The 26447-nt window shown below is 44.7% G+C and overlaps 1 protein-coding gene across 1 annotated transcript in view; it reads right to left on the reverse strand.

Moving 5' to 3' along the window:
* Nucleotides 1-3941: 3941 nt before the first annotated feature.
* Nucleotides 3942-26447, reverse strand: part of LOC108796416 (solute carrier family 23 member 1-like) — a 26564-nt gene continuing 4058 nt past the window's right edge. Inside the window, exons 3-12 of the mRNA XM_018567889.1 lie at nucleotides 25537-25694; nucleotides 22719-22878; nucleotides 18997-19178; nucleotides 17184-17307; nucleotides 14377-14533; nucleotides 11912-12165; nucleotides 10024-10188; nucleotides 8614-8722; nucleotides 6853-6948; nucleotides 3942-4201 (exon numbers count right to left, since the gene is read on the reverse strand). Coding sequence (XP_018423391.1) covers nucleotides 3975-4201; nucleotides 6853-6948; nucleotides 8614-8722; nucleotides 10024-10188; nucleotides 11912-12165; nucleotides 14377-14533; nucleotides 17184-17307; nucleotides 18997-19178; nucleotides 22719-22878; nucleotides 25537-25694 — 1632 coding nt within the window. The 3' untranslated portion in view covers nucleotides 3942-3974. The remainder of the gene's footprint in view (nucleotides 4202-6852; nucleotides 6949-8613; nucleotides 8723-10023; nucleotides 10189-11911; nucleotides 12166-14376; nucleotides 14534-17183; nucleotides 17308-18996; nucleotides 19179-22718; nucleotides 22879-25536; nucleotides 25695-26447) is intronic.

The following is a 26447-nucleotide window of genomic DNA, read 5'->3' on the forward strand; positions in this document are numbered from 1 at the left end:
CAAACACATCAGCAGGACGCGTGGGGTGCATAGCTGGACCTCTAGACTTTTCTAATATATCCACAGCCTTTGACAGCAATACAATATATGGACTATTAATCATTTGTGTTGCCATGCAGCAGATAATCATAGGACTCAGTAAGATCAACCCTTATCTGATCATACTGCAAGCAGGCACACTTGCAGGTCATTCTATTTTGCCAAGAGTGGGCCTACTGTATTTCCCTAGAGACATTGGGGGGGAATTGATCAGAACTGGAGCAGACAGAATCTGGAGCAGTTGTCCATAGCGACCAATCAGCTTCTCTCTTCATTTTGTTAAGCGTTAAAAATGAAAGAGAAGCTGATCGGTTGCCATAGGTCACTGCTCCAGATTTGATAAATTGCCCTCATTGTGTTCCTGGTTAATATTTTGCATCCAGCCCTGTATACACAAAACAATAGAGCAAAGCACAACGATATCACAAATATAGTACGTTGCTATTTAGATCATCTTGGCAGCGCATTTTGGCCTCCTAAGTCAACTATTTTGTATTTTAGTTTTGGACGGATATACTATATTCCACATCCACATATTACTCTTTGCAGCATCCACCTTAGGAGTTTTAAACACAGAGAACGGCACTCTCAATTTGTGTTTCTAATACAGGTTTGGATATTTCCATTCATTAATCATGCTGACATACTGTATGTATGATGCATAAAAAGTGAGCCACGATAGGTTTAAATGATGGGACTGTTGGGTGTGCTGAGACGCGGCTCCCCAGGAGCTGGAGGACCATTTATGTAACCCCATCCCAAGAGAGATTGTCAGTCCACTGGTTGGAACCCGCACAACAAAACTTTCTGACATTATAGATATCATTGAGATACAGATTAATCATTGTGGTACCAATTCAAGCCTTGGTTCATCTTTGGTGTAGACTGAGAATGATAGATTCCTCTATGGCATGTACCAACCTGTAACTACTGGCTATTTTGAGAAGGACTGTATATCAATGTATGCAGTCTGGATGGGGCCCCAATTGCTTCCTGTAAGGCACTCAGAAGGGAGAGGTGGAGCTGGCATGCTACCCATTGAAAGTTGACTGTTTCTTCGGTCATGATAAATAACTTTTTACCACTTTTTCCTGAAGAAGCCGTTACTAAAGATTGCGAAATGCGTTGAATTCTGTTGAGAGTGAGCCATTTCTTTACACCAACATGATGTTTGTATGTAGAGTACACCAGTTCGATGGCAACTAATTGTTTCACATATATATATAAAATCACAGCGGTATTTTATATATATTGTTGTATATCAAATAGATGCCACCGAGGTTGCCTCTCTAGATGAGTAATTTAGGTTGATGGATATATGGGGGTATGTCTTTTATTATGATAAAGTTCTATAAGTGTAACTTTCTTTTACATCAGTAAAATGTGTACATTTATTTGTTCACAATGATGGAATGAACATGCTTGGAGCACCTGAAAAGTCCCAGAAATTCTACCTACTATGGCTCACTTTTTATGTCATTTCTCAGGGACGTGGTGCTGAGATGTGGGGGATGGGTCCTAGATATTTGGTGAATATAGGTCTGATACATGGCAGTTCTCTTCATTTCAAATGAATATCTGCCTGAGCAACAAACACCTATTACTACTGGGAACAATCAGTCATAAGTACTTTGACATTTGCGTGTGGAGACTATCCAGGAGTCTAATAATATATCAGACAATTCACTATCCAGGAGTCTAATAATATATCAGACAATTCACTATCCAGGAGTCTAATAATATATCAGACCATTCACTATCCAGGAGTTTATAATAAATGTTTCCCGAACATTGAGTGCTCAGTCTCTGGAGAGATGTTATCTTATTAAAATGACCTGCATGGTGATATTCAAGGTTTAAAGCGTTGTAAAGCACTGAGCACTATGGTCTAAGGCGGTGCTTTATACTTAATCTGTACAAGCGTTATAATCTGTAAACAATAAGTCAAGGCAACTGGACTTGCTGTGATATATCCAGATATACCATGACCGGGATGAAAGAGAACCTCCACAGACCTATATCAGCGTTCCTCAACCTATTTGTTTCTCACAGCACTCTTTGAACATATGCAAAATCTAGAGGCACCCTGGTCTAAAAGTAAAAAGGAAATGTAAATATGTGCCGACCCTCCAAAATCCATACGAGACCCTTATCCCAGATAGGGGTCTGGTATGGATTTAATGGGGGACCCAACACAAAAAAGGGGTTCCCCCTTCACTTTAGAGCCCCCCTTTACATCAAAATCCCACCTTTCACATTAGGAGTTCTCCCTTTACATTAGGAACCCCCTCCTTTTACATCAGTGTCATCACTCTCAGACTAGGAGCCCCCCTTCACATCAAAATCCCACCTTTCACATTAGGAGCCCCCTTCTTTGACATCAATGTCTCCCCTCTCAGACTAAGAGCCCTCCCTTCACATGAAAAGCCCCTCCTTTCACAGAGTTCCCCTTTACACTAGGAGCCCCCTTCTTTTACATCAGTGTCTCCCCTCTCAGACTAAAACCATTCACAGCAGAAGCCCCCCTTTCACATCTAGAGCCCTCTTCACATGAAACTCCCCTTCAGGAGCCTGTCTGCACGCTGGAAAGGCGTGACCCTGTGTGAAAATGTTAGGCACTGCTGAGGAAGGCAGAAGACACCCCGGTGTGCCATGGAAGCCTGGTTGGGAGGGGCCGGACTTTACTATTGTCTATGACCTGATCACTAGATCTCTATTGCTCATTAACAGTCTACATGTCATTTCATCATATTTGGATGTTTATGCTTCTTGTGGGGCAATATACTCATAAAGATATATGGTGTAATCACATATAACTTGTCGGATATAGATCATCCAGAGGTCTGCACATAGTATAAATGTTGCACATATTTTATGAATGTAGCAATGTTATACTTGCAACAACGCAGCGGAATACGGTCTGTGATACTTTTTTTTTTGCACTGCAACAGTTATTGCAAATATCATATACAGTACTCTGCTTTAGCTGTATTTTGGAATCAGTAAACCCCACTACTGTCAATCCCTACCTTGATGGACCTGTGTCTTTTTCACCCTCAAATACTATGTAACTAGGTCAGTTTTCATTTGCAGGGGATTCCTACACAGTTACATAGTTGTGGCCAAAGAACGGTGAGGGCGACTGTTTTTCAGATCTCCATTTATTTCTTTTTATTGTCTAGTTTCCTGGTTGGGGAGATTGTCCAGCTCTTCTTATCCTGGTGACCTATGTCTCTGCTACAGAAAGTGATGGGAAATCCAAAATCTTTGGCTTTACATACACTTTAAGACTGCTTTGTAAGAATTTACCTCAGACTTCTGTTAACCGTGTTCTTAAAAATAAAAGGTTTTTAGTAACCCTGAATATTTCAGCTCCCGCTGTAGCGCTGCATTCACAAAACACACGGACCCGGACCATCATCACAGGTTGTATCTTGTGATTGGCCAGTCACAGACAGGGACACCAGCCCTGATGTCAATCACACATACAGCGCCGATGTTGGGGGCTTGGGGATGCAGTTTGGGGTACATGAGCTGTACTAGCTGGGGAAACTAAAATATCTCTTTATAAGCAATTTGAAGTTCGCTCACACTCAATGAATACAAAGCCAAGGTAAACACTCACTAAGCAGTTCAATTATTAAAAGGATGGTGCCCAGAATTGGGGTTTCCACTTATTTCAGTAGCCAGTACAAGCACTCCTGATTTCAAATTTCAGCTGGTGTGCATTTAAGATTAGAGAGGATTACAGGTTAAACATGTGGAGGTTTCCAGAAATTCCAGAAGTTAAACATTTTCTTTAAATAATCTGGATTTTTTTTTTCTATGACATCTCGTTTCCTGTCTGAATTCGACTGCGGCAGTGAATGGCGGCGCGTTCCTGGAACGCCTAACGTCCAGTTCTGTCCTTGACCTGCGGGACATATTGTACGCCTTCAGTGCTTTGTCTCCGTGTATTTGTTCAAGTCACTGTTGTCATGAGTAACAAAAGGCAGTTCTTTGGGTTTCGGACAGAACGGGACATATCGCAGCCAGGAGGCGGTACAGCATTTTGTTCCAATGCCGAAGGGAAGGTCGTAGACGTCGCTCGCATCGCCGCAGTCCATGTCCGTTTCGCCGTTGACCGTTTTCCAAGCGAGGATTCCTCGCTCCTCCTTCGTTCCTGCTCAGGCAAGAAAACAAAAGTACATTTCAAAAACAGATTTTGTGAATGAAAGGGCCAATCAGATTTATGGTTCTTAAAGAAACAGTCGGAGTTACTGAATAAAAAAGCATCAGCTTCATTCTGTGATCTGTCCCTTTTATAAAGGACACTGAAATTAGGTTTTTAGCGCACAATATTAATGGAAATAAAGGCTTGCATTTTATTTTTTCATTATTGCAACGCAACAAACAAACAAAACAAACTGCAAAAGGAGGTACAGGCCTTGTGTTTGAAGTTGACCTCAGATGACCTGGCGGCGATCCTCCTACACCCATCACCCCCTCACTGGCCAACCAGATATAAAAGTCATTATTGCTGCATCTTTGAATGTGTATTCCTGTGCTATGGAAGGAGACTACTGCTCCCTCGATTGCCCTTTGGATTTTGAAGGTTCGGATGATCGAGAAAATGGAGTGCGTGACGGCATCCTTGAAACATCTGAAGGCCAAGTTCAATAAAACGTGGTTCTATTGGCACAAATACATATTGGCTATCTGAACAAGAGACATCTGAATCCTTTTGCCCCCCCCCTTCTTTTTGAGGAGGGTGAAGTGTGGAACCATTGGGCAGATGTAAAAGTGAAGCTTATTGTGATGAACATGATGAACGGGAATACTTGTCTATATGGAAATGGATTATATGACGTTGGTCTGGGCTGTCCTCTTTCTTTTCCAATGTCCACCGGAGGAGAGATAATTGCGGCCGGTGACTTAGTATGCGTATGGTTATATCTCCTATACTGAGGTAAGCTCTGCTCTGCATTTTAATATGTTCAAGAACCTCCTGAGGAAGCTAGCGACATAACATTGTGAAATGCGTTGAGGTGTTTGCTGCCAGTAGGCCATTTTGTGCTTTTTGATTGTAAAAATGAAATGCATATACCTTTAAGGATATACAATAGATTGACAATAGGTAGGCGGGAGCTTCTCTTGAACTATTTAGGCAATTGTTTTTTTTTCTTTTAAATTGATGTTACATAGTGGTTAGCGCCTTGCAGCACTGGGGGTCCCTGGTTTAAATCCCGGTCAAGTCACTATCTGCAAGGAGTTTGCATGTTCTCCCTGAGCTTGTGTAGGTTTCCGCTAGGTACTCCGGTTTCCTCCCACACTCCAAAGACATGCTGGAAGGTTAACTGGCTTCTGTCTAAATTGGCCCTGTATGTAAGTGGTATAGGGACTTTGGATTATAAGCTCCTTGAGGGCAGGGACTGATGCGAGTGTGTACTTTGTAAAGCACTGTGTACATTTTTGGCGCTATAGAAATACCTGTGATAAAGTTTACTGTAAGGTTATGGATTTAATGTTGAAATTTAATGTTGAAAATGTTGGCGGGCGGACGCGAACGAGCACATATAGGCGATCGGCGGGCTATGGACCCGCTGATCGCCTATATGTGAAACACCCGGTAACGGGTGTGTGCAATGGTCGGGTCTTTTCTGCCCGTGCGTGCCCGCTAGGGGGCGCGCGCGAGCAGAAAAAAATTGCCGTTGGAGACGGCAACCCGCAGATGCAGCAGTGCCGTCCGTCTGTTTTTTTACTACGGGCGGACGGCAAGAGGTTAAGTGACTTTTACTGTTTGGTATTTCTTCTGCTACTTGTGTTTAAAAATGAAAAAACAAAACTGTAATGTAGAACATACTCTGGAAGCTTTCAAAGTAACTTTTTTTTATGAGAAACCTCGTTGGAATGTTCGGTAATAATTGACAATTGTCATTCCAAATTTCCGTTTGATTTACGTTTTGGTTCAATATTTGATTGTAGAAGAAAACAAACCAAAACCACATTCACTGTAAAAATTTCGTTGGATTGAGGAAAATTTGCCAACACGCCCCTTCAAATGTTTTCCGTCACTGCGGCTGAAAAGCCGATCATCGATTTGATTCATCTATTAGAAAGTGGAATTCAATGTTCTGAATTGATTCGGTTTTTTCCGCAAGTCAGTAAGTGTTCACCCTACGTACAGCTAAATCAAAATCAGAGACATAGAATGGTAAAAAGAAGAAGGGATGGGAGGAGTTGGGTCTGATCCGGGTAAAATGAGTGTTAGGGGATAAATCGGAACAAGTTAGTGTAGTGATTGCACTGCACACACATCTCTCCAGGTTTATCCCTTGTAAATGCTGCACAGTGCAGGAAATAAACCTGCTGATCCTGCCAAACAAATCCAACAAGCTCCTACACTCCTCTGCTGGACTACAGAACACCCCCCTCCTCATCTGTATAACATGAGGGGGGCCACATGCCAATCCATTAAATCATTTCTACTTTTTAAAAAGTGATCAAAAATAACCACAAAATCCTTCTTATTTCACAGGGAAAACCAGAATATCAGAACAAAGGATTGAAAAATGAGAATAATTAGAAAAGTGGAATAAATATGCGATTAAAATGACAGTCCACCCAAAACAAATATTTCAGGTAACAATGAATCCGGCTGAGGAAACAAACACCCCTAAGCTCCACCCACCTGATGATACTGTGAACGGCAGCCAGGTGCCCCCGGAGTCTCTGGTATTAATCAGTGGTTGGCTTTGCCCACCCGCCCTCCTTTCTATCAGTTGTGGGTGGAATGTCCTATTAATGGCTCCTGTAGTAGTAAACGTTGATTACCTGGTATGGTGTTGTCTAGAACGAAGCCTAGGAAACCTCCGACAAACATTCCTGTGGTTAGCAGCACCAGAATCACTTGGTCCAGCCCACTGATTCCTGGGAAGAAAAGACATTTCTGTGTTATATCCCTGTGTGAGAAGGCTCCGGCGAAAGCAGCGTTCCTTGACTCGTGCTGCATACGGGGGCTGCAAAGTTAAAGGGAAGCATACACACAGGTTTCAACTGATGACCCCTTTCCGGAAATGTTACCTGCCTGGCTGTCATGCTGATCCATAGGCTTCAATGGTTTGAGTCAGTGAGCAGAAACACATCAGGAGCTCGGACGCCGCTCTGTATTCACGCTTGCTCTGGGTCACTCTAGGAGCACGGGACAGCCAGGCAACCAGCATTTTCAGGAGGTGACATTCATGACAGGCTGGGGTATTTTCAGCTACTGTTCCATATTTTGCCCATTGCATTTCACATAAAGGTCAGTGCATGCTTCTCCCGGTGGTCAAATCAGGATTATCAGCCATGCTTAAAGAGACCCTGTCACCTCGTCCATTCAGGACAATGTGTCTGTGTAAAAAGCCGCCCCAAACATCTCTGGTGCCGCCCACTGCTCCTCCTCCTGTGACTGCCACTGCAAAATACAGCATGCTTCTGGGTATGGGAGATCACATGACCATCTCACATGACATCACCAAGTTCTGACACCGTGTATTTTGGTGCCGGCTGCAATGAATCAAGAAGCAGTGGGGGGCAGGAAAGTATAATGTGGTCACAGTGCACCTGCAATGAAAGAATTCCTGACAGGTCCCTGCCAAATACAGAAACGCTCAACCTTTCACCAATAGAAATCTGTGTGTAAGCTCCAGTCCAGCGACTAGGCTGAGATGATGTCATCAGTCTGCTGCAGGCAGGAGGAAGCATTTCCTCAGTCTCCTCCCCCCAGTTATCAGTCTGCTGCAGGCAGGAGGAAGCATTTCCTCAGTCTCCTCTCCCCCACTCATCAGACTGCAACATTGTAACTTTGTAGTACAGGAAGAAGCTGCAGCAGGGGCTGATCTGTGTTTGGCATTTGTAAACACAGCCAAGAACTGCACAGACAATCACCTCTGGGTCAGTGTTCTATCGAATTCTCCAACTCGTCGAGACCTCCAACTCACGTCAGTGCGCCTGCGCAGCCACCCAAGAGGAGTATCAAGCTGTACAATCTGCAGCAGGGCGCCTGTGCGTGCACCCAAGGCCACAAGCACCGACGGGAGTTGGGGAACTTGATGAAAATGTTGAAGCCGCACAGGCGCAGCTACGGCAAGTGGAGAAGTCAACAAGGATTGCAGAAACTGTGACGGCTGGCGCACGCACACTAGCACCGTCTCGTCCAAATATACAACGGATGTGATGTCACGAGTTGGAGATCTCGATGAGTTGGCCACCTCAGCAGAACAGCGGCATCTCAGTCCAGGATGGAGACCCTGGATGATGCCTAAACAAAGATGGCTCTGTCCTTCTGGAGATAAAAGCAGATGAAGGCATTCTTAAGAGTACGGCGATCTCTGTGAGAGGTGATAAATACCTGACAAGGTTACATTTCCACATTTCTCAGCACACATGTACTTACATAGTTACATAGTATACTTAACATGGAAACCAATTATTATAACAGGTCCACTTTGATTGGGGTCAATGTGATCGCTGAGATGGCTTCTGATGAACGGCAGACAACAAAGTCCCATCGTATGGTATATAGAATGTACACGGAGCAGTCGCTCGGATTACCTGTCTCTAGAAGTGACGCGTTTTTGTTCACCCAATTGGGAATGGTCAGGCCACTGAATATGGAGAACCCGGCGATGAATATATTCCTGGAGGAGTTCATGTCGGCATACTGTGAAAACATATATGTATATGAAACCAGAAGAGTGCGTCACATGCAGCGACAGTACTGTGTCCGCGGTCCCCGAGGGGATCTCTGTGTGGAAGAGTTTCTTAGAATTGATATAATAAAACACAAATCAATGCGGCTCTGTACCCATTACTTCATCATTTATATAACATACAAGCAGTGCAAGTACATGGACTGGACTGGTATCTGATATCAGCCTCGTGTGATACCTGTACAGCAGAGCTCAGAGGGAGAAGCAGCAAAAAAGGAGACAAGCAGTTGTGCTGCAGAGCAAGGAACGTGCTGATAGGAGGAGAAAGCAGAGAGATGAGCTCATCATTCTGCCGCTTCTCCTTTCACTGTCCAATGACAGGCTGCACTGGGTGATGGGGCTGTGTATTCTCAGGACTGAATGGACAAAGATTCAAATCCATTGTCCATATATAATGCGTGTTCAGCTGGTCGGAGGAGGATTAACGGCAGAGAAATACATGTTTTGGTCTCGGAGAATTAAAGCGTTAAAACATGGGCATTGCTTTTCTTTACGAAGATTGAAACAAGAAAACACACAGTTCATCTTAACCCCTCGCTGCCACCTCCTGCTGGCCCTTTAACTGGGTCCTAACCGTGGGAGGCGCAGTCCTGATCATGTGACTGCTGCCATTGGCGGTCAGGTCCTCCAAAGCGGTCTGTGCCAGTGTAGTCAGTGTACAGCGAGCGAGCGCGCTTTCTGCACACAACAGCAAAGCCCCATGGACGTATATAAATGGCAGCCGGACATTACGGGTCCCCCTGTGCTGCTGCATATATGCATTACGATGGCGGGAAGATGTCTATAAAATATCACTCTATAAAAAGAATCACGCCCACAACTTCTTTAAACGTATCCACACTGGAACTGAAGCTGATTAAGCCGCTCTCAACCACACTGGTGTACGTGTCCACGAACATTGCCGATGCGCTCAATTGAGCCACATCACACTTTCTTCTCTTTTTTTTTTTTGCAGAACTTTATTGAAAATGTCACAAGTGGCACTTGATTCAGTTCTATGGGCTCACTGCAGTGTGATATGGTTGTACTGCCTCTCACTGCGGTGCGCTTAAAAAAAAAAAAGCACTGCATGCTGTACTGTTTAAGGGCACACCACCCGAGGTGTTTGAACAGAGCCGTCCATGACGAGTCAATTTGTCTTGTCTTGCATTTGGGCTGCGCTGGCAGATAGTGTGAGCTGTCCCTAAAAGGTCAAAACAATTAACCAGGGACTTGCCTGGGCCTATAGAAAAATGACGTCTTTCCCACTCACCTGCAAATTGGACATCCCAACTGCCGCGATAACCCCGAACATCACCAGGAACATCCCGCCGATTACTGGAGTCGGGATAGTGGCAAATACAGCACCGATTTTACCAAACATGCCCAACACGAGCATCACTATCCCTCCGACAATAATGACCATCCGACTCCCAACCTGAAAGGCACAGAGAAACGTCTTTCTTAGAGTCCCCATAGAACCGACGCTTCAAAGGCGTCCTACAGGTGGGCCATTACTAAGCAAGCCCGACCTGCAGTTAGTGTCAGTTAGTCACCTGGGCTTTGGAACTTATATTAAATAATAATAAGAATAATAATACATAATATATAATATAAATTATTATTAACTGTTATTTTTATGGATATCTGGGTGCAAATCAAAGATTTCCACATAGGATTCAGATCCATCCAATCCCAGCCGCTTATCTCAGTTCATCAACACATTCATTTTGAATAAAGTTGGGGTGGATTTTTTTTCCAATCAAGAACATTTTTATTTTGTTTTACTTTATACAGCAGTATACAAGTATATCAGAAGCACACGTTCACATGTGATGTTTTGACATCGGTAACGGTGAGCCTCATCGCTTTCTATACAGTCAATATTGCCCTGAAGGCACTATACAGTGTTACCGAGGCCAACGGATGCCATTTAACATTTATAAACCATTCATCCAGTATAGTCAAGAACTACATGAGTACAGGATCTGTGATATGTATAGACAAACGTAGGGGGTCGCGTACTTCCCGCACGCCACCCTTGCAGAACCTGTTAGGTTTTTGATACCGAGTCTCCATTTGTAAGATTTCCCCTCTCTTCCTGTCCGGCTGGCAATAGTTTCACCAGACAAGAATGAAGGGACAAATATCTGATAGGGGTTCTAGACTTCTCCTACTCTACTACTCTGTGTGTAGCTGTCGAAGTGCTCCCCTCTCTTTACCCGTCTGGTAAAACATGGTCAGCAGCACAGGAAGTGAGGGGGGAAGTCTCTATAGCAGGAACAACCTGCAGGGAGTTGTAATCCTTGCTTATTCTAGCCACAACAAGAAATACAAATGTTGGCTAGAATACACTTTAATGTCTTACTTGCTGGGGACGAGTTAATATTTCAATCATTCAGAGATTATCCATCACTTCCCGTCACTGGGACACCTGTATTTGCGGTTGTCACAGGGACAGGTAGACAGACAGAAGTGTCTACTTATCAGACGTCCCTAGGTTGGCTGGTAATGCCCACATATGATGCTGAGCCTCCATGATTGAGAGAACTGAAATGCAACAAATGAAAATAGCCAGACAGGGACAGTCTGCCTGGGGAGGAAAGTGCCAGATGATACTAGACACCCTCCAGCCAGGAAATGAGGCGGGCTCTATCTGACTTACTGCAACCACACAGCGTGCAGTAAAATCGGAGTAAGACATTTCTGTACAACTGTGCATGACCACTAGATGGAGCTGAGGAGCATAGGAAATACAGTTAACATTTATTTTGCTCATCATCGCCATCTAGTGGCCATAATGTATTGTTACAACACACTACATTCGAACAGGGGAAAAATGTACTAAGAATCATTTTTTTTGCCATGATTTGCCCAAAACGATCGTTCACAGATATTTGCAGGGCGAAAGGCCCGACTAATTATTATAAATACACACCTTAGTGCCCCAATGTGAAGCCGCTGACTGGTCATAAGTAATCGGTTATATTTCTGGAATAAAATCATCATCTGTAAAAGGTGTCACCTAGTACTAATGATCCAAAAAAAAAAAAAAGTATTTCCATCTTCATGTCACCATCTCCCTGTGGTATTTATTGATGGCTGACATGAGCGGACTAATGTGCTCCAGTATCTGGATCAGTGACGTCTCATACACCTACCCTTGTGATTCCCAGAGCTCCGACGTTCTCGCTGTAGGACGTGGTGCCATTCCCCGTGCCCCAGGCTCCAGCCAGTAGGCATCCAATGCCTTCTATACCAATTCCTCTGTTGATGGCGTGCTTGGGAGGGGGAGGTGCCCCCGAAAGACGAGCACAAGCGTGGTAATCGCCCACCGACTCGACCATGGATGAGACAACCCCAGCCAAGATACCGAACACTCCTTCCACACTGACGGTAGGCATTCCCCACTGGCCTGGAATACAGATAACAGTCGTAAACCCAATTGCTGGGGATAGAAATGGTACCCTGAACTCTGGAGGGTAGGGGATGACAGCACCAAACTGGTAAAGGATTAGATAAAACACATTCATTAGAGAGTCCTCTGTCAATAATGTACATCAGGGGTGGGCAACACCGGCCCTCCAGCTGGGATTTAACTACAAATCCCATAATGCCTCTGCCTCTGGGAGCCATGCCTGTAACGGTCAGTACGGCAATGCATCATGGGACTTGTAGTTTCACAGCAGCTGGAGGGACAGATTTGCCCACCCCTGCTGTACATGGTTGCAATCATCAGAACCCATGTCAGGTTTTTACTGCTGTCCTTCCCCACTGGGGAGGTGTACCCTGTGTTTGTCCTGGTGGCCATTATCACCTAGGACAGAGAGGGATGGGAAGTCCAAACATTTTACAGGTGTTACAGTTGTCACCTCAACAGGAACAAAGGGAATCTTGTTCCATTGGTAACAATCTAAGATGGGATTTCCCCTAACCTTGGAGAGATTTCCTCTAACTTTCTGCTGTGTGGCTGACACTGGAAGTAAAAGGGAAATCTCTTCAACGCTTTGGCTTTTGAAATACTTAAAATACTTTATTTCAGGGATAGTGAATTAAAATATAAAGAGGTCCGGTAAGCAAAATTTAGCTGAGGTCCGAATTGCAGTCCGGACACAACAGTCGGCCATTTATGCATTCACAGCAGCAACTGCACTACCAATCACAGGCACAGTGCTGATGCATCAATCCAGGCGCATTGCACTGTTTATTAATTCTTTTCTTGTTAGAACTCCCTCCCGTTTTACATACATGTGCATTCCTTATGTGCACATGTTCATTCCAATCAGATGGCGGGGCAGCAGGGTTGGTTTTAATTTTCCTAATTATTATTATAGTTATTAATATTAGTTTTTACATTTACTGAGCACCTTTTTTATTTTATTACTTTTTACTTTTTTTTTTTTAAATCACCTTTTTTACATTTTGTTTCCACTTAACTTTTGCGATTACAAAGGGCCTAACAATCCCCCATGTGACAGCATTTGGGGGTGAGGGATTCTCTTTATCTGATAGACTCCTGATGTCTCCCCTGTGCCTCCAACATAGACGATGAAGCACAGGAATGTGCTTGAGGATCTGTATACTCGGCACTTCAGCCGGCATCCAACAGTGGAAGCATGAAGTATTGAGAGCTTCAGTGATCACAGAGGAGATCATTGAACGGACGTTCCCCTATCTGCTCCCCCTCTCCATCCTGACACTGTGTGCCATGGTCCCGGGCCCCACAGCAAGGGGGTAAAAGGGGGGGTGCCACAATCCTGGCTACTGCACAGTGGCATCACGAGGGGGGTGCTGCCCGCACCAGGGTGACATCATTAAAGGGGTGACACCAAAATGACTGACAGTCATTTTTGCGTCACCCCTTCTGAAAAGTCAGGCAATACGTCATGAACCAAGAGCCAGAAAGTTGCAGGAGAGAGAAGGGGACCCGGAGGCATACCTTATCCCGCCAGGTGAACGTCCCCTCCTCTCTTAGGTATCACCAAGATGGCCGCACATGCATGATGACGTCACGGCGGGGTGTCACCCGGTATCCGCTCGGGACACCCCTGTTACTACAAGTGACCTGGGTGGCTGTAAAGCCACCCAGATAACTTGTAGTTGAGAAGCTTGCCTTGCCTGCCTGCAGTTATTTGGTTGATATGAAGCCAGCAGTCCTAGCAGCCAATGACTGAAGCAGAATTGGGCCTGCGCTGATTTATGGCTGGAAGTGGATGCACTGGTCTCAGAGGCCGGTGTATGCATGGTCAGCCAGCCATAATCCAACTAAGGTAGGCGACCGTGGTCCGGACAGAACCACCACACAATCCATGTCTGGACTACGGTCCCTCATTTAGTGGCCACTGCTCTATTTAGATTGGGTTTCCTGCAACTCGTGAGAAAGCATTGTACAAGAGAGTGGGCGTTCCTAGGCAGGCTGTATTTGCATATTGGAACACACAAACAGCTTAAAACCTAAAAGTTTCATTTCTATAAGGAAGATGTTGGTTGAAGGTTTGTTGGTCTATTGACTCGGGTTCTGTTTATAGAAAACAGCGGACTTTACATTGAGACAATCTTGTAAATCAGTTTAATGTACTTTACAAATAAGCAGGTTGTGGGCTGTGTGTTGCATGAGTCATGATACCTGGATAAGGGAAGCGGAACCACGGGGCACGAGCAAGTACATTCCCTTTGACGTCTGTACGAGCCAAGTACCCGTATGTTTGCGGGTTGGATGGAAAAACATTGGTGATGGTCAGGATATAACAGATCAGCCAGGAGATCGAGATGCCAAAGAGGACCTGTACAAAAGAGACCAAAGACCGCGGTCACTGGATAACCGTTTTAGATAACCGCAAAATTTACCAGAAAGCATCCATAACTGAGGTGAACAGTCACTTAGAGGTATATTTACAAGTGATTCGCTCTGCAAAATTCCATGTACATTAGTTCTATGAGAATGGAGGTGAAAAGGAATATTAGCATATTTTCTTTCCAGGTTGAATGTAATATCAGGTAAATACCACATTATGGCCACTAGATGGAGCGGAGGAGCAAAGGGAACAATGTATTTCCTATGCTCATCAGCTCCAAGGCGTTATTTATCTGATATGACATTCAACCTGGAAAAACAATGTGCTGATAACATTCTTTTTTGCCTCCATTCGCACACAATAAATGTACATGAAATCTCGCAGGGCGAATGGCTGTTTGTAAATACACTTCTCAGTGTCAAACCAGCCTCATTATACAATTTCATTGAACAGCCTCCCTATAATGACCCTTAAATCTCCCAAAAACTGTAACAAGAGGATCTACATAAGCAACACATCCAATTTGTATCCAATCAGTGCCGAAGGTTGCCAGTCCCTCCCTACCTCCTGCTATTCCTATTGGCCAGTGAGACTGTCCATCACAGTGATGGGCCAATAGGACTTTGTGGAGATGAGACTAAACATCCAGTCCTGACACTGCCTCACGTGTCAGAGCTTTGGATGTCAGAATGGTCATAAAATGAAGGATTTTGTGGCTCCTGCAGGTATGTACAGCTCTAAATAGCCGCACTTAACAGGCAAGTAAACACAAAGGGAGCACCTTTCCTAGTGCAGATCAATTTATTTCAATAAGCACGAAGTGAAAAAGAGATAACGCGTCAACGTCTTCACACAAAGGAATTGTCTAGTGCAGTGGTTCTCAACCTGTGTAACCTCAGGACCCACATTTGTCCTTGGTCATGAAGTCGCGACCCAAGTCGCACCGCATTGGAACGCACGGCATTGAGGTACCGCACGTTCCGATGCGGGCAATCAAACTGTGTACAGGAGATGCGTTTGGGGTGCCGTTCAAATGAATGGCAATGACCATTGTTTTTACTGTAGCACTTAACAGGCAGCTTAGTAACTTAGTGATTAGCACGCTTGCCTTGTAGCACTGGGATCTTCACTTAGGGTCCTGGTCAGGACACTATCTGCATGGAGTTTGCATGTTCTCCCTGTACTTGTGTGGAGTTCCTCCATAACTCCAAAGACATTCTTAGAGGTAGTTGTCTGCCGCCTACAATTGGCCCTAGTATGATATTCTACTGAGGGTGCCCAAGATGTCTGCCTCATCTATTGCTCCAACAGGGAGAAAAGAATATACGAATGAGAGAATTTTTTAGAAAATATTCATTAATAAATAACTACATACTTCCCCTTCGCCCCCAGTGACAGCAGCTCTTTAATTCTTCAGGGTTTGCGTGATTATGGGTGTGGCTTCCGACTTAGGGGCTGATGTGGGTGAATGCCATTCACACAACATTACCGCCACTAGTTGGAGCGCAGTAACATAAGAATTCCCATGCTTCTGGGCGCCATCTAGTGGTAATAATGATTTACACTGGGTGGAAGATCTATACATCGGCCCCTAATTCAGAAGTCACACCAATAATCATGCAAACCTTGTAGAGCCTCGGTCACTGTTAAAGTTTATGTATAGACATTTGTTGTCTTTGGTTTGGATACATTTGGTACATTTGGAATGGATTGGTAGTCAAAATGTATTGCTGTGGAGAGGGATAGAATTCAATAGGGGTTTTAGTTCCAAGTCCAATGCTAAAGAAACATAATATATTGGTATTCATTTAAATGCAACTCTGAAAAGGGAATACACACACACACACGTGTTATTTGTATGTATACATGTGACGTCTAATGTAGAATTGGTTTTATATATGCAGCAATAAAGCTATTATGTTTTATTAGTATTGGACTTGGGACTATAAACCTTATACGACAGTTCAATGTGTAGGGGTTCCTTCACTTCAGCTGATAAATACTGTAACCTCCAGGAACAATATATAGAATAATTGCTTCTACAAAAAGGTGTCCAACTTTGTTGGGAGGCATGTCTATGGGTGCCCTAAAAGGGCATCTAAAAGCCAAAACTCCGGGATAAGCAAATATTGTCTAAAAGCTAGACATGTGTACTGGCAAAAAAAAAATTTGTTTCGTTTTGATTCGAATTTTGTGTTATTTTGTTTTTCGGGATTTGGCTGTGAAAGTCAATTCGAATGAAATACGTTAGCGGTAGTTCGTTCGGACGTTCGATTCGTTTCTTATTCGTTTCGTTCGTTGCAGCAAAGTGACATTTGAGGGGGAAAAAAAACCTGTTGTTCTCCTTCTCTAATGTCACTGTCATGTCACGAACGAAAACGAAACTACCGCTAATTAATTTCGGAAACGGAAATTCTGATTCGTTTGCATTCGTTATATCTGCAATTCGGTATTCGGATTTGTTTGCATTCGTTATTCGGATATATCCGAATGTCCGAATTTCTGAAAATTCATCCAAAATAAAAAAAACTGAACATCAAGGTTTTGGCTTTAGAAACACTTTAAATAAAACAAATTCAATCCCTCCAAGTTGAGGACATGAACATGCTGTGCTGAGGAATGATGGAGTTGCTTTTACCGGGAAGATCTGGAAGAGGTAGGTCTTGGAGTACTGCCACTTTCCGTTACTTTTCGAGTAATAGGGGATGGGCAATGGAATATTCCTCAGGTACTGCGAGAACAATACTATTAAGAACGTGGTCCTGAAAAGGAGAACGAGAGGAGACGTCAGTAAAGGCAAATTCTGGCAAAGACATTTTGCTAGAAAAGCAGACAAAAATATTGAAGCCAAACTGAAGGCACAGAAACTAACACAGACATTGTACTAACAACTTTCCTGTTACAGCAGTTGTTTGGGGTTAATGTGACTGGAACCAGACCTAGTGCACTCAGTAATCAGCACATAAGTAACAGACTTGGTCAGACATGCCCCCTCCTGTTGGTTGCAAAACAAGTTTTAAAAAAATCATTTTGATTGGTTTACCAAGGCACCTGACCCTTTTGTTTTGGCAATGCAGTGTAGCACAATGCATGGTAGTGTGTTACCCTGCATTGTGGAGTGCTGCAACACAGGTCTGTTGCTTTAGTGCAGGGGTGGGCAAACTCCAGCCTGCCAGCTGTGGTGAAACTACAAAAATCTCATCATGCATCTGCCTCTGGGAGTCATGCCTGAGTCTTGCATTGCCTCATGGGAATTCTAGTTGCACCACAGCTGAAGGGCTGGAGTTTGCCTACCCCTGCTTTAGCGAGTTGGGGTGTCATTCAAAATATCCCCATGGCGTGTTATCAGCATGCAAAGGTGTGAAGACAGCCTAAGAGCAAAGATCACAGTGTTTGCCTTTACATTTCACCTCTATTTAAAGTGGAACTCCACTTTTGTTAGGGAAAAATAAATCCTGTCTGTTGAAATCCTTGCAGTATACTTGCATCACTCAAACTTTGTTGCAGATTGCAAACTTTTTTTGATCTGAACAAAATATCTGTTTGTTTTACCGTGTCCTTTCCAGACTGATTCTTGGATGGGAGGGTCGCCTTCATTATAACCATCTGAGCAAATCTCAGCATTCTAATGAGGCAAGCTGCAGTGTCTGGAGCTCTTTCACAGATAGGCTTTAGGGAATCTCTTACTAAAATGACATTCCTATTGCAGGGGATGACTAAAATTTTACATGCAGACTTCTGAGAAAATCAGTCGCCAATCACACAAGCAGGAGACAACATTTCTGGGGGAATTCTGCATATCCACAGTGTGCAGGAAGCCTTAAGGTCACCATATTGCATTCTGGGGGAATTCTGCATACCAACAGTGTACAGGAAGCCTCAAGGTCACCATATTGCATTCTGGGGGAATTCTGCAAACCAACAGTGTACAGGAAGCCTTAAGGTCACCATATTGCATTCTGGGGGAATTCTGCATACCAACAGTGTACAGGAAGCCTCAAGGTCACCATATTGCATTCTGGGGGAATTCTGCATACCAACAGTGTACAGGAAGCCTCAAGGTCACCATATTGCATTCTGGGGGAATTCTGCATACCAACAGTGTACAGGAAGCCTCAAGGTCACCATATTGCATTCTGGGGGAATTCTGCATACCAACAGTGTACAGGAAGCCTCAAGGTCACCATATTGCATTTTTTTGACATTTTAGAGAAGGTCACCAGCTGCAGATTAAACTGCATTTAAATAATATTGAATTGACAAATTAGCAGTTGTATGCTCAATGTTAATTTTGAACAATACAAGTGGAGTTTTCCTTCAAAGAAGGGACTTCCCTGACCTCAAGGCTACGCTCCGTCACTTAGCAATAGGCAAAATGGCTGGCATAAGTGTACACAGTGGCTTACAAGCCCATGTACGCCTGGGCCAATCCCTCTACCGTTTGCACTCACATTGCCGATATCCCCCAGTGGGCCCCAGCGTCATAGCCGGCAGACTCGTAGAGAGGCAGCGCGATTAGCGTGATGGTAGGCGCGATCGTTAAGGGTCCAATGAAACGCATGAGGTAGCCGATCAGACCAGAGAACCCAACGACTATCTGGAAACAAGACGCGACCATGATGGCCCCCTGAACCTGGGAAATGAGAAGGCATGGTGTTAGGAAGAGGAGATATGGGAGAGAAGAGCCTACAGATCACAGAGATATCAGGAGTTGTTTAGTACATATCCTTATTGTATGCAGGATTACCGGTCTGTGGATTTATCTACACTGGAGGCATCTGTACAACTTTCCTAATCACTTCCTTATATATACGATCGGGCTTAAAGCCCCAACTCCAGACATCATTTTATGTAAATACGAGCGAACGTTCATAGATGTTCACAAAGCAAACGGCTCTACGAATAGTTTATAAACAGACCCCTAAGTCCTCATTTACACTACGCGTTTCGGGATCCCTGCAGCAAGAACTTACAAATTCCTCCAATTAGTTTACAAAAAGTGACACTAAACTCAGGAGTTAAATCTTAAAAATGCCTTCAAGCACCTTAACTATTAACAAAAATGTATCTTATTTGTGTATCACTCGGCTGTAGACCCTCAGTCATCTCTGAATGATTGAGGATCTACAATCTCAATACAAATGAGTAAACTAAACATGAGATTGTAGTCCATCACAGGAGTGAGCTTAGAGTGGTGATTACTTTACAACACACACCGGGACCATGGGGAACAGAAGTAGCCACCCTCCAGAAGGAAGGACAGTGTCAGCACCAATTCAGAGATGATTGGAGGATCTACAGCCGAGTGATACACAAATAAGATACATTTTTGTTAATAGTTAAGGTGCTTGAAGGCATTTTTAAGATTTAACTCCTGAGTTTAGTGTCACTTGAAAGGAGAACTATGGGGTCAGTGTTTTTCCCCATAGTTCTCCTTAGGGTAACGGGAGGACACAAACTAGCGTCCTCCCGTTACCCTCGCGGTATACTAAGACGCCGCACCTGGAGCGGATCTCGACGTAGTTGACGGGATCCGCCCAGCTGCGTGAGTGACAGCTGGCTCTGCCTATCTAGAGGCAGAGCCAGCTGTACCCGCCCCCTCCCCGCCAGTCAGCGCTGGCAGATCGGAGCGGGGAGAGGGGAATCCAGCCCCTCCCCTGTCACGGCAGAGAGCCGTGACAGGATCGAGAGGTGAGGGAACCTTCGCTCACCTCCCGATCTACTGTGCCGACCTGTGACAGTCTCATTGTCACAGGTCGGCTTAGAACTATGAGGTGAGTGGAAATCACTCATCTCATAGTGCCCCTTTAAGAGGAAGTGTTTATCTAAAAATGTCTAAATGTCTCTGAGGAATAACAACGTTATCTGAAATATGTGAACTGTAAATATATCACTTATCTGCATGCAGAGTCTGAAGATTCTCGGCACTGGCCCCAAAACATTGTCATGTATGGTAGTCAATGATTTATCCCAAATTACCCCGGATAATGATTATAGGAATGATCGAAGACAACATGGAGTGATAAACAATCATGGATAAGGAATCTACAGTGATTGGCATAGTTCTGTAAAATGTCAAAGGCGGACTGTAAATAATACAACAGTCCCCTCAGTGAGAGATAATGCGTTACATACAATCGCTTCGTACACTCTATAGTTTATAAATATGAATGGACACGTGGTCAGTCATGCTTGCACATTTCATATGCAGGATCTGCGTCAGGGACGTGCGGTCAGGGGAGGCAGGCGAGGCAGAGCCTCACCTAGAATTAACTGCTTCCTACTTGGTGATGCTGCATATTGATTGAGCATTATATTATTCAAATTATCCAATATTCAAAAAGGGGGCAAGGTGCCAACCTGGGAACTATAGGCCGGTCAGTCTAACATCGGTAGTTTGTAAAATGCTAGAGGGCATAATAAAGGATTATCTGGTAGAATTTGTTCAGGAAAACGGGATAGTTAATGACAATAATTAACTCCGTTACAAAAACTAGAGGCCATCACCTAAAATTGGTGGAAAAAAAATTCCAGCACAAGGGGCGAAAGGGGTTCTTCACAGTAAGATCAGTTAGGGTCTGGAACTCACTGCCACAGGCGGTGATTTCAGCAAATAATGTGGAATTGTTCAAGAAACTTTTGGACGATTTCTTAAGGGACCGTAATATACAGGGGTACAGGCAATATACAGGGGTACAGGTAATATACAGGGGTACAGGTACTCCTAGAATGAGATCCTAATAGGTTGGACTTGATGGACTAATGTCTTTATTCAACCTCAAATACTATGTAACTATGTAATTACAGCTTCTCTCAATACCGGCACAACCTAATGGCTATGCGAGACACTTAGGGCTAGTTCACACCAGCCACAGTGTGTTCCGGCCCGATTCTGGCCGACACTGAATCGCATTGAGGCCGGCTCACTTTGTTGTGGGGGCGGGAGGGGGCGTGGCAGTGCATCAAAGTGAATGGCACCACAACCACGCCCTCCGGCCGCAATGCGATCAGTGGAACGGGAACCCAAGGCACATCAATGCCTGCGTTCCGGACCGGTCAGAAAAAATGCTGCAAGCACTATTTTTTTTTTTCTGACCGGACCGATGTTCTATCGAAAGTTCCAACTTGTCAACCTCTCCAACTGGTGATGTCACATCCGGTGACTGCCAGTAGGAGATCTACAGCAGATGGTGGTAGTGCGCATGCCCATGAAATCCTTGTTGAACTGTCTTAACTATTGCCACAGCGCCTCTTCTATCCACTTCTATAACCTACTACAGTTATACTTGTCCTAGGTCATAGAAGCCGATAGCAGCGCACGCGCAGTGGCTATTAGCTCATCGGATTCTATAACCTAGTCAAAGGTTATATTATGTTACAGCGCCTGCGCTGCCACATGATTCTTTCTACAACCACAGTTGCCACTGCGCGGCTATCGGCTTCTATAACCTAGGATAAATATGTATTTTCTGCCCATGCGCACTAGCTCCATCTGCTGTACATCTCCTACTGCCAGTCACCGGATGTGACGTCACCGGTTGGAGAAGTCGACAAGTCGGAGGTTTCGATAGAACACCGGTCAGCAAAAATGCTGAAAGCACAATTTATTTTCTGACCGGAACGTGGGCATTGATGTGCTTCGTGTTCCCGTTCAGCCGATCACATTGCGGCCAGAGGGGGTGGCAGCGGTGCCATTCACTTCAATGCACCTCCATGCCCCCTCCCGCCCTACAACAAGGTGAGCCGGCCGCAATGCGATCCAGTGCTTTCCAGCCAGAATCGGGCCCGAACGCACTGTGGCTGGTGTGAACTAGCCCTTAAAGTTATTTATTGACTGTCATAGAGATCACAGTACTCCCCCTGACAATGCCCCCATCTGTCCAGAAGGATGGAGCCATCTTTATTCAGGCATCATCCAGGGCTCGGAGGAGGAGACACACTTCAGTGATCACAGAAGCAGGGAGCCGGCTCGGATGGACATACTTAATGATATTGCTGAGTGCTGGTGATCCTTATCCTCTCCTCTGGTGAGTAGAACTTTTATTTCTTAGCACCTAGACAAAAACTGGCATTTAACGCTTGCAGTGCCGGGGTAGCCCCACTGCAAGGTTTAATAACATTTTTAACCAGGAGGACGGCTTTTTGACGATAAAGGTGGCACATATCGTTTTACCTCCCGTATCCTTGACTGCCAAACGTCAATAAATTCAGGAGAGGTGGCATTCACCAGACTGGCATTCTGGGTCCATTCTGGGCATCTCCACCTTGGGAGGGACAGCATGGCGAGGGATGGCGTCAGGAAGGCAAAAGTTCCTCCTTGTAAGATGGGGAGCCTGCGGAAGAAAAGCCGGACATAGAAAATTATTCATATAGCTTACCAAAACGGAGAGACAGATGCAGGGTGATGTCACCAACATCATCCGGAAAATGCTAGTTGCCTGGCTGTCTATGTGGTCAGTACCGGCGCTGCATCATGTATGAATCCAGTGCAGTAAGAAAAACCAGATTTGCCTATTTGTTCCAGGTGTGTGGCTTAGAAACTTTTGAAGCCAATAGATTAGCATGAGAGTTAGGCAATTGGCATTTTCAGAAGGCTATTAATGCAACGGTAGCTTCCATGGTACCACAGAAAAGGTTTCCTGTAAAGCTGCTCCCACACACACACAGCCCCACACAAACACACACAGCTCTGTATTCATTAAAACATCATTTACATTCAGAAATATCATGTAAAATGCAGTAAAAATACCGGAATTTGAGGCAATATCAGCCTCATGCAGTCCCTGTACAGCACAGCACAGATTGGAAGAGGGAAAAGCAGCACAAACAGCAAATCAAGGAACGGGCATGCTGACAGGAAGACAGAGCAGAGTGACAGTTAAGCTCATCAGTTTGCGGCTTCCCCTATCACTGTCCAATCGCAGGCCGGGGAGGGACAAGATCTGTAAGTGTAACTGAACTGCAGCAGAGAAAAATCAGGTCTCCTACCCTGACAGACAGGGCTGTGCTGTGTGGCAGAGCTGTGTAAATCTTAGGACTGGATAAACAGCTAAAACAGCTCCCATGTAGCTATTTAGCCATTTGCGTGGAGTTCAGCTTTAAGTTAGACGTGTAATGTTTACATAATGCGTTCAAGTGGAAAGACATTATAAAACGGAGGCAACAAAAGTAAGCATTGTGTTCATGTGAACCTGTGACGTTTCGCTGGATCAGCCGTCCAAATCAGGAAAATCATCAATAGGGTGGAGTAAAGGAGTGTAAAATTCAACGTTACACCAAGGAAATACATCCGACTCCTCGCAGCCCTGCTGCCCAACCTGGGGCCCTTCCTGTGCGTCCCTTATGGCCCCTGCAGACAGTAGTCTGGCTTCAAGTACTTCATATAAATAAACCAAAACCATGCATCTTATTTTGTTCTGTGCTCAAACTCCCGCTTCTTTTTTTCCCTCTCATATATTTTCTAATGGATTTTGCTGAGGGAAATATCACGAGTGACACGAGTCCTCTTTATTTGCTTGACTTCATACTGGTTGTATGTAGGAAGATAGAGCGGGGATCTGCGCTGCCTGCCAATGATTAGCATCTCTGCCCATCCATTTCTTAGTTTTAAACAGCTCTGCACCACATGACAGCCCTGTCTGGCAGAGCAAGAGACCTGATTTTTCTCTGCTGCCGTTTAGTTACCCTTGCAGGTCTTGTCCCTCCCTCAGGCCGTGATTGGACAGCGATAGGAGAATAAGCCCACTGATGAGCTCATCTCTATGTCACGTTGCACTCTTCTTCCTTTCCCAGTCTGAGCTAGGGATGCCACCTGTCCAAGATTCACCCGGACAGTCCGGGTTTTCAATGCTGTGTTCAGGTTTCATGGCAGCAGAAACCCGGGCACTAGATGTCAGGCAGACAGGGGCAACAAAAATGAAGATAGGGGCTACTGGCCCTCCACTGAAAATAGTCTCAGCTGTGATATTTACATATGAATAAGCTACAACTCATTCTCCCAAGAAAAAAATGGCCGTGCGTCGCTAGAGTGTTCAGGTTTCAATTGAACAAAAGGTGGCAACCCTAGTCTGAGCTCTACTGTACGCGGACTGCAAGAAGCTGATACACAGTCAGATTTCGGTACTTACATTTATAAAATACATTTATTGGTGTATTAATGAATAAACAGCTGCATTCATTTGGGTCTTTTGACTGCTCGGAGTTCATCTTTAAAGACGAGAGACACACAGAACTGACATCTACTGACATAGCTTTGGCTATAGAAGAGCTATGACAATAAAGTATATCTAAAGCCAACCTTTTTGGATCAGTTAAAACCTGTGTCACGTTTTTAATTTACAGCCTGCGTCTCACTTGTTGGAATACATATTATTGTATCTATTGCAATAACTCCGGCAGTATACTATTTTGGTCAATAGATGGCAGTGTTTACAAGTTCTGTTATATATCTATGGTATACTCTGTTGTATTGAATAAGAGAGAGAATAAAGCTGTGGCTTCCTTCCTGTGTTTTCCAAGCCAATGCCATGAGCAGCATGCACATCAGACTGTGTTTCGGTGCAAGAAGTTCCAACATCGCTGATTAGATTTTTCTTAATTTCCTGTAACAGGAAGTGTAAGAATATCTTACCAAGGCACGTGGAAATCCCATCTTACATAGATGTCTCCAGAACTGGTGTCCACAAGTGAGGATTTTCGCTATATTCCTGTCCAGGTGACAAATAGCATTTTGGATTTCCCAACACGTTTTGCTTTGATGACAATAGTCACCTGGACAAATACGAGTGTCAATCTCTGCAGTGGGACCACAGATTATTTTATCACTTTAGCTGATTAAACACGGGGGAAAGGATTTCCTCCCACATGACACCCAGGTTGTTGGAATGGTAAACAGTCCTAACATACATTTCTAGATAATATCAGATCGCCATCATTCTGACCTCAGCCAGAGAGACGGCACAATACATCAGGCAAACTGACTGTCACATTACCTGACCCCAAACAGAACCTGCAGAAGGGTGCAAATCCCTGAGACAAAGAAGATGGTGCTGATCAAGTTACTCTGGGTGAGCGGGTCATGGGTCAAGCACAGGTCTTTGGACAAGATTAGGGGGATGGCGATAATACCCCCCAGTGCTGTCAGGTAATGCTGGAAGAAGAAAAGGACGGATTAGAAAAGAAAACAATTTTATTCTTTAGCTTTATTAACAGTATTATATTATAGAACGTGGTGTAATAATAGCCAGAGTAGCCCACGTGGCTGTTATTGGGCCCTGGGGGGGGAGGGCGGGGGGGAGATGAGGGGCCTCATTAGGTTTTTATTTTGCCTATAATAACACTTTATATGCTAAATTTCTGTCCAGAACGGGTCATTTTATTAGCAAATCCCAGTCCTATACAGGGGCGGAATTACCGACTCACTGACAAGGGAGGAGGAGGCCGGGGGTGGGGGCCAGCAGCGCCGGTCCAGTGGTGGAGGAGGCTGGGCCCCGGCAGCGCCGGTTCGTAGGCGGAGGAGGCCAGCAGCGGCAGGTAAGGAGCTGCACGTGCAGGGAAAGGGACCAGCCTACCTGAGATCATGCAGAGCCCACCATAGAGAGTCTCCGTGGACTGTGCATGATCTATGGTGGGCTGTGTGGGGTCTCAGGTGGGCTCGGCAGGATCTCAGGTGGGTCCAGAGTCCACTGCGTTGCAGAGTCCAATTCATATACTGTTCTGCATTGCTGTATAATGTATTGCTGGGATTTGTAGTCCCCCTACATACGGTGCCATTCTGCATTAGAGTGTAGGCTCCTCTGTACAGAAACTAATGTGACTGGCTCAGTGATCTCTGTACAGCACTGTGGTATATGTCAAGAGCTATATAAATGCATAACAATAGTGTGTGACTATGGGGGGGGGG

The sequence above is a fragment of the Nanorana parkeri genome, unplaced genomic scaffold (assembly GCF_000935625.1).
Source record: "Nanorana parkeri isolate BGI_ZX_2015 unplaced genomic scaffold, ASM93562v1 scaffold1111, whole genome shotgun sequence".
NCBI classification, from domain to species: Eukaryota; Metazoa; Chordata; class Amphibia; order Anura; family Dicroglossidae; genus Nanorana; species Nanorana parkeri.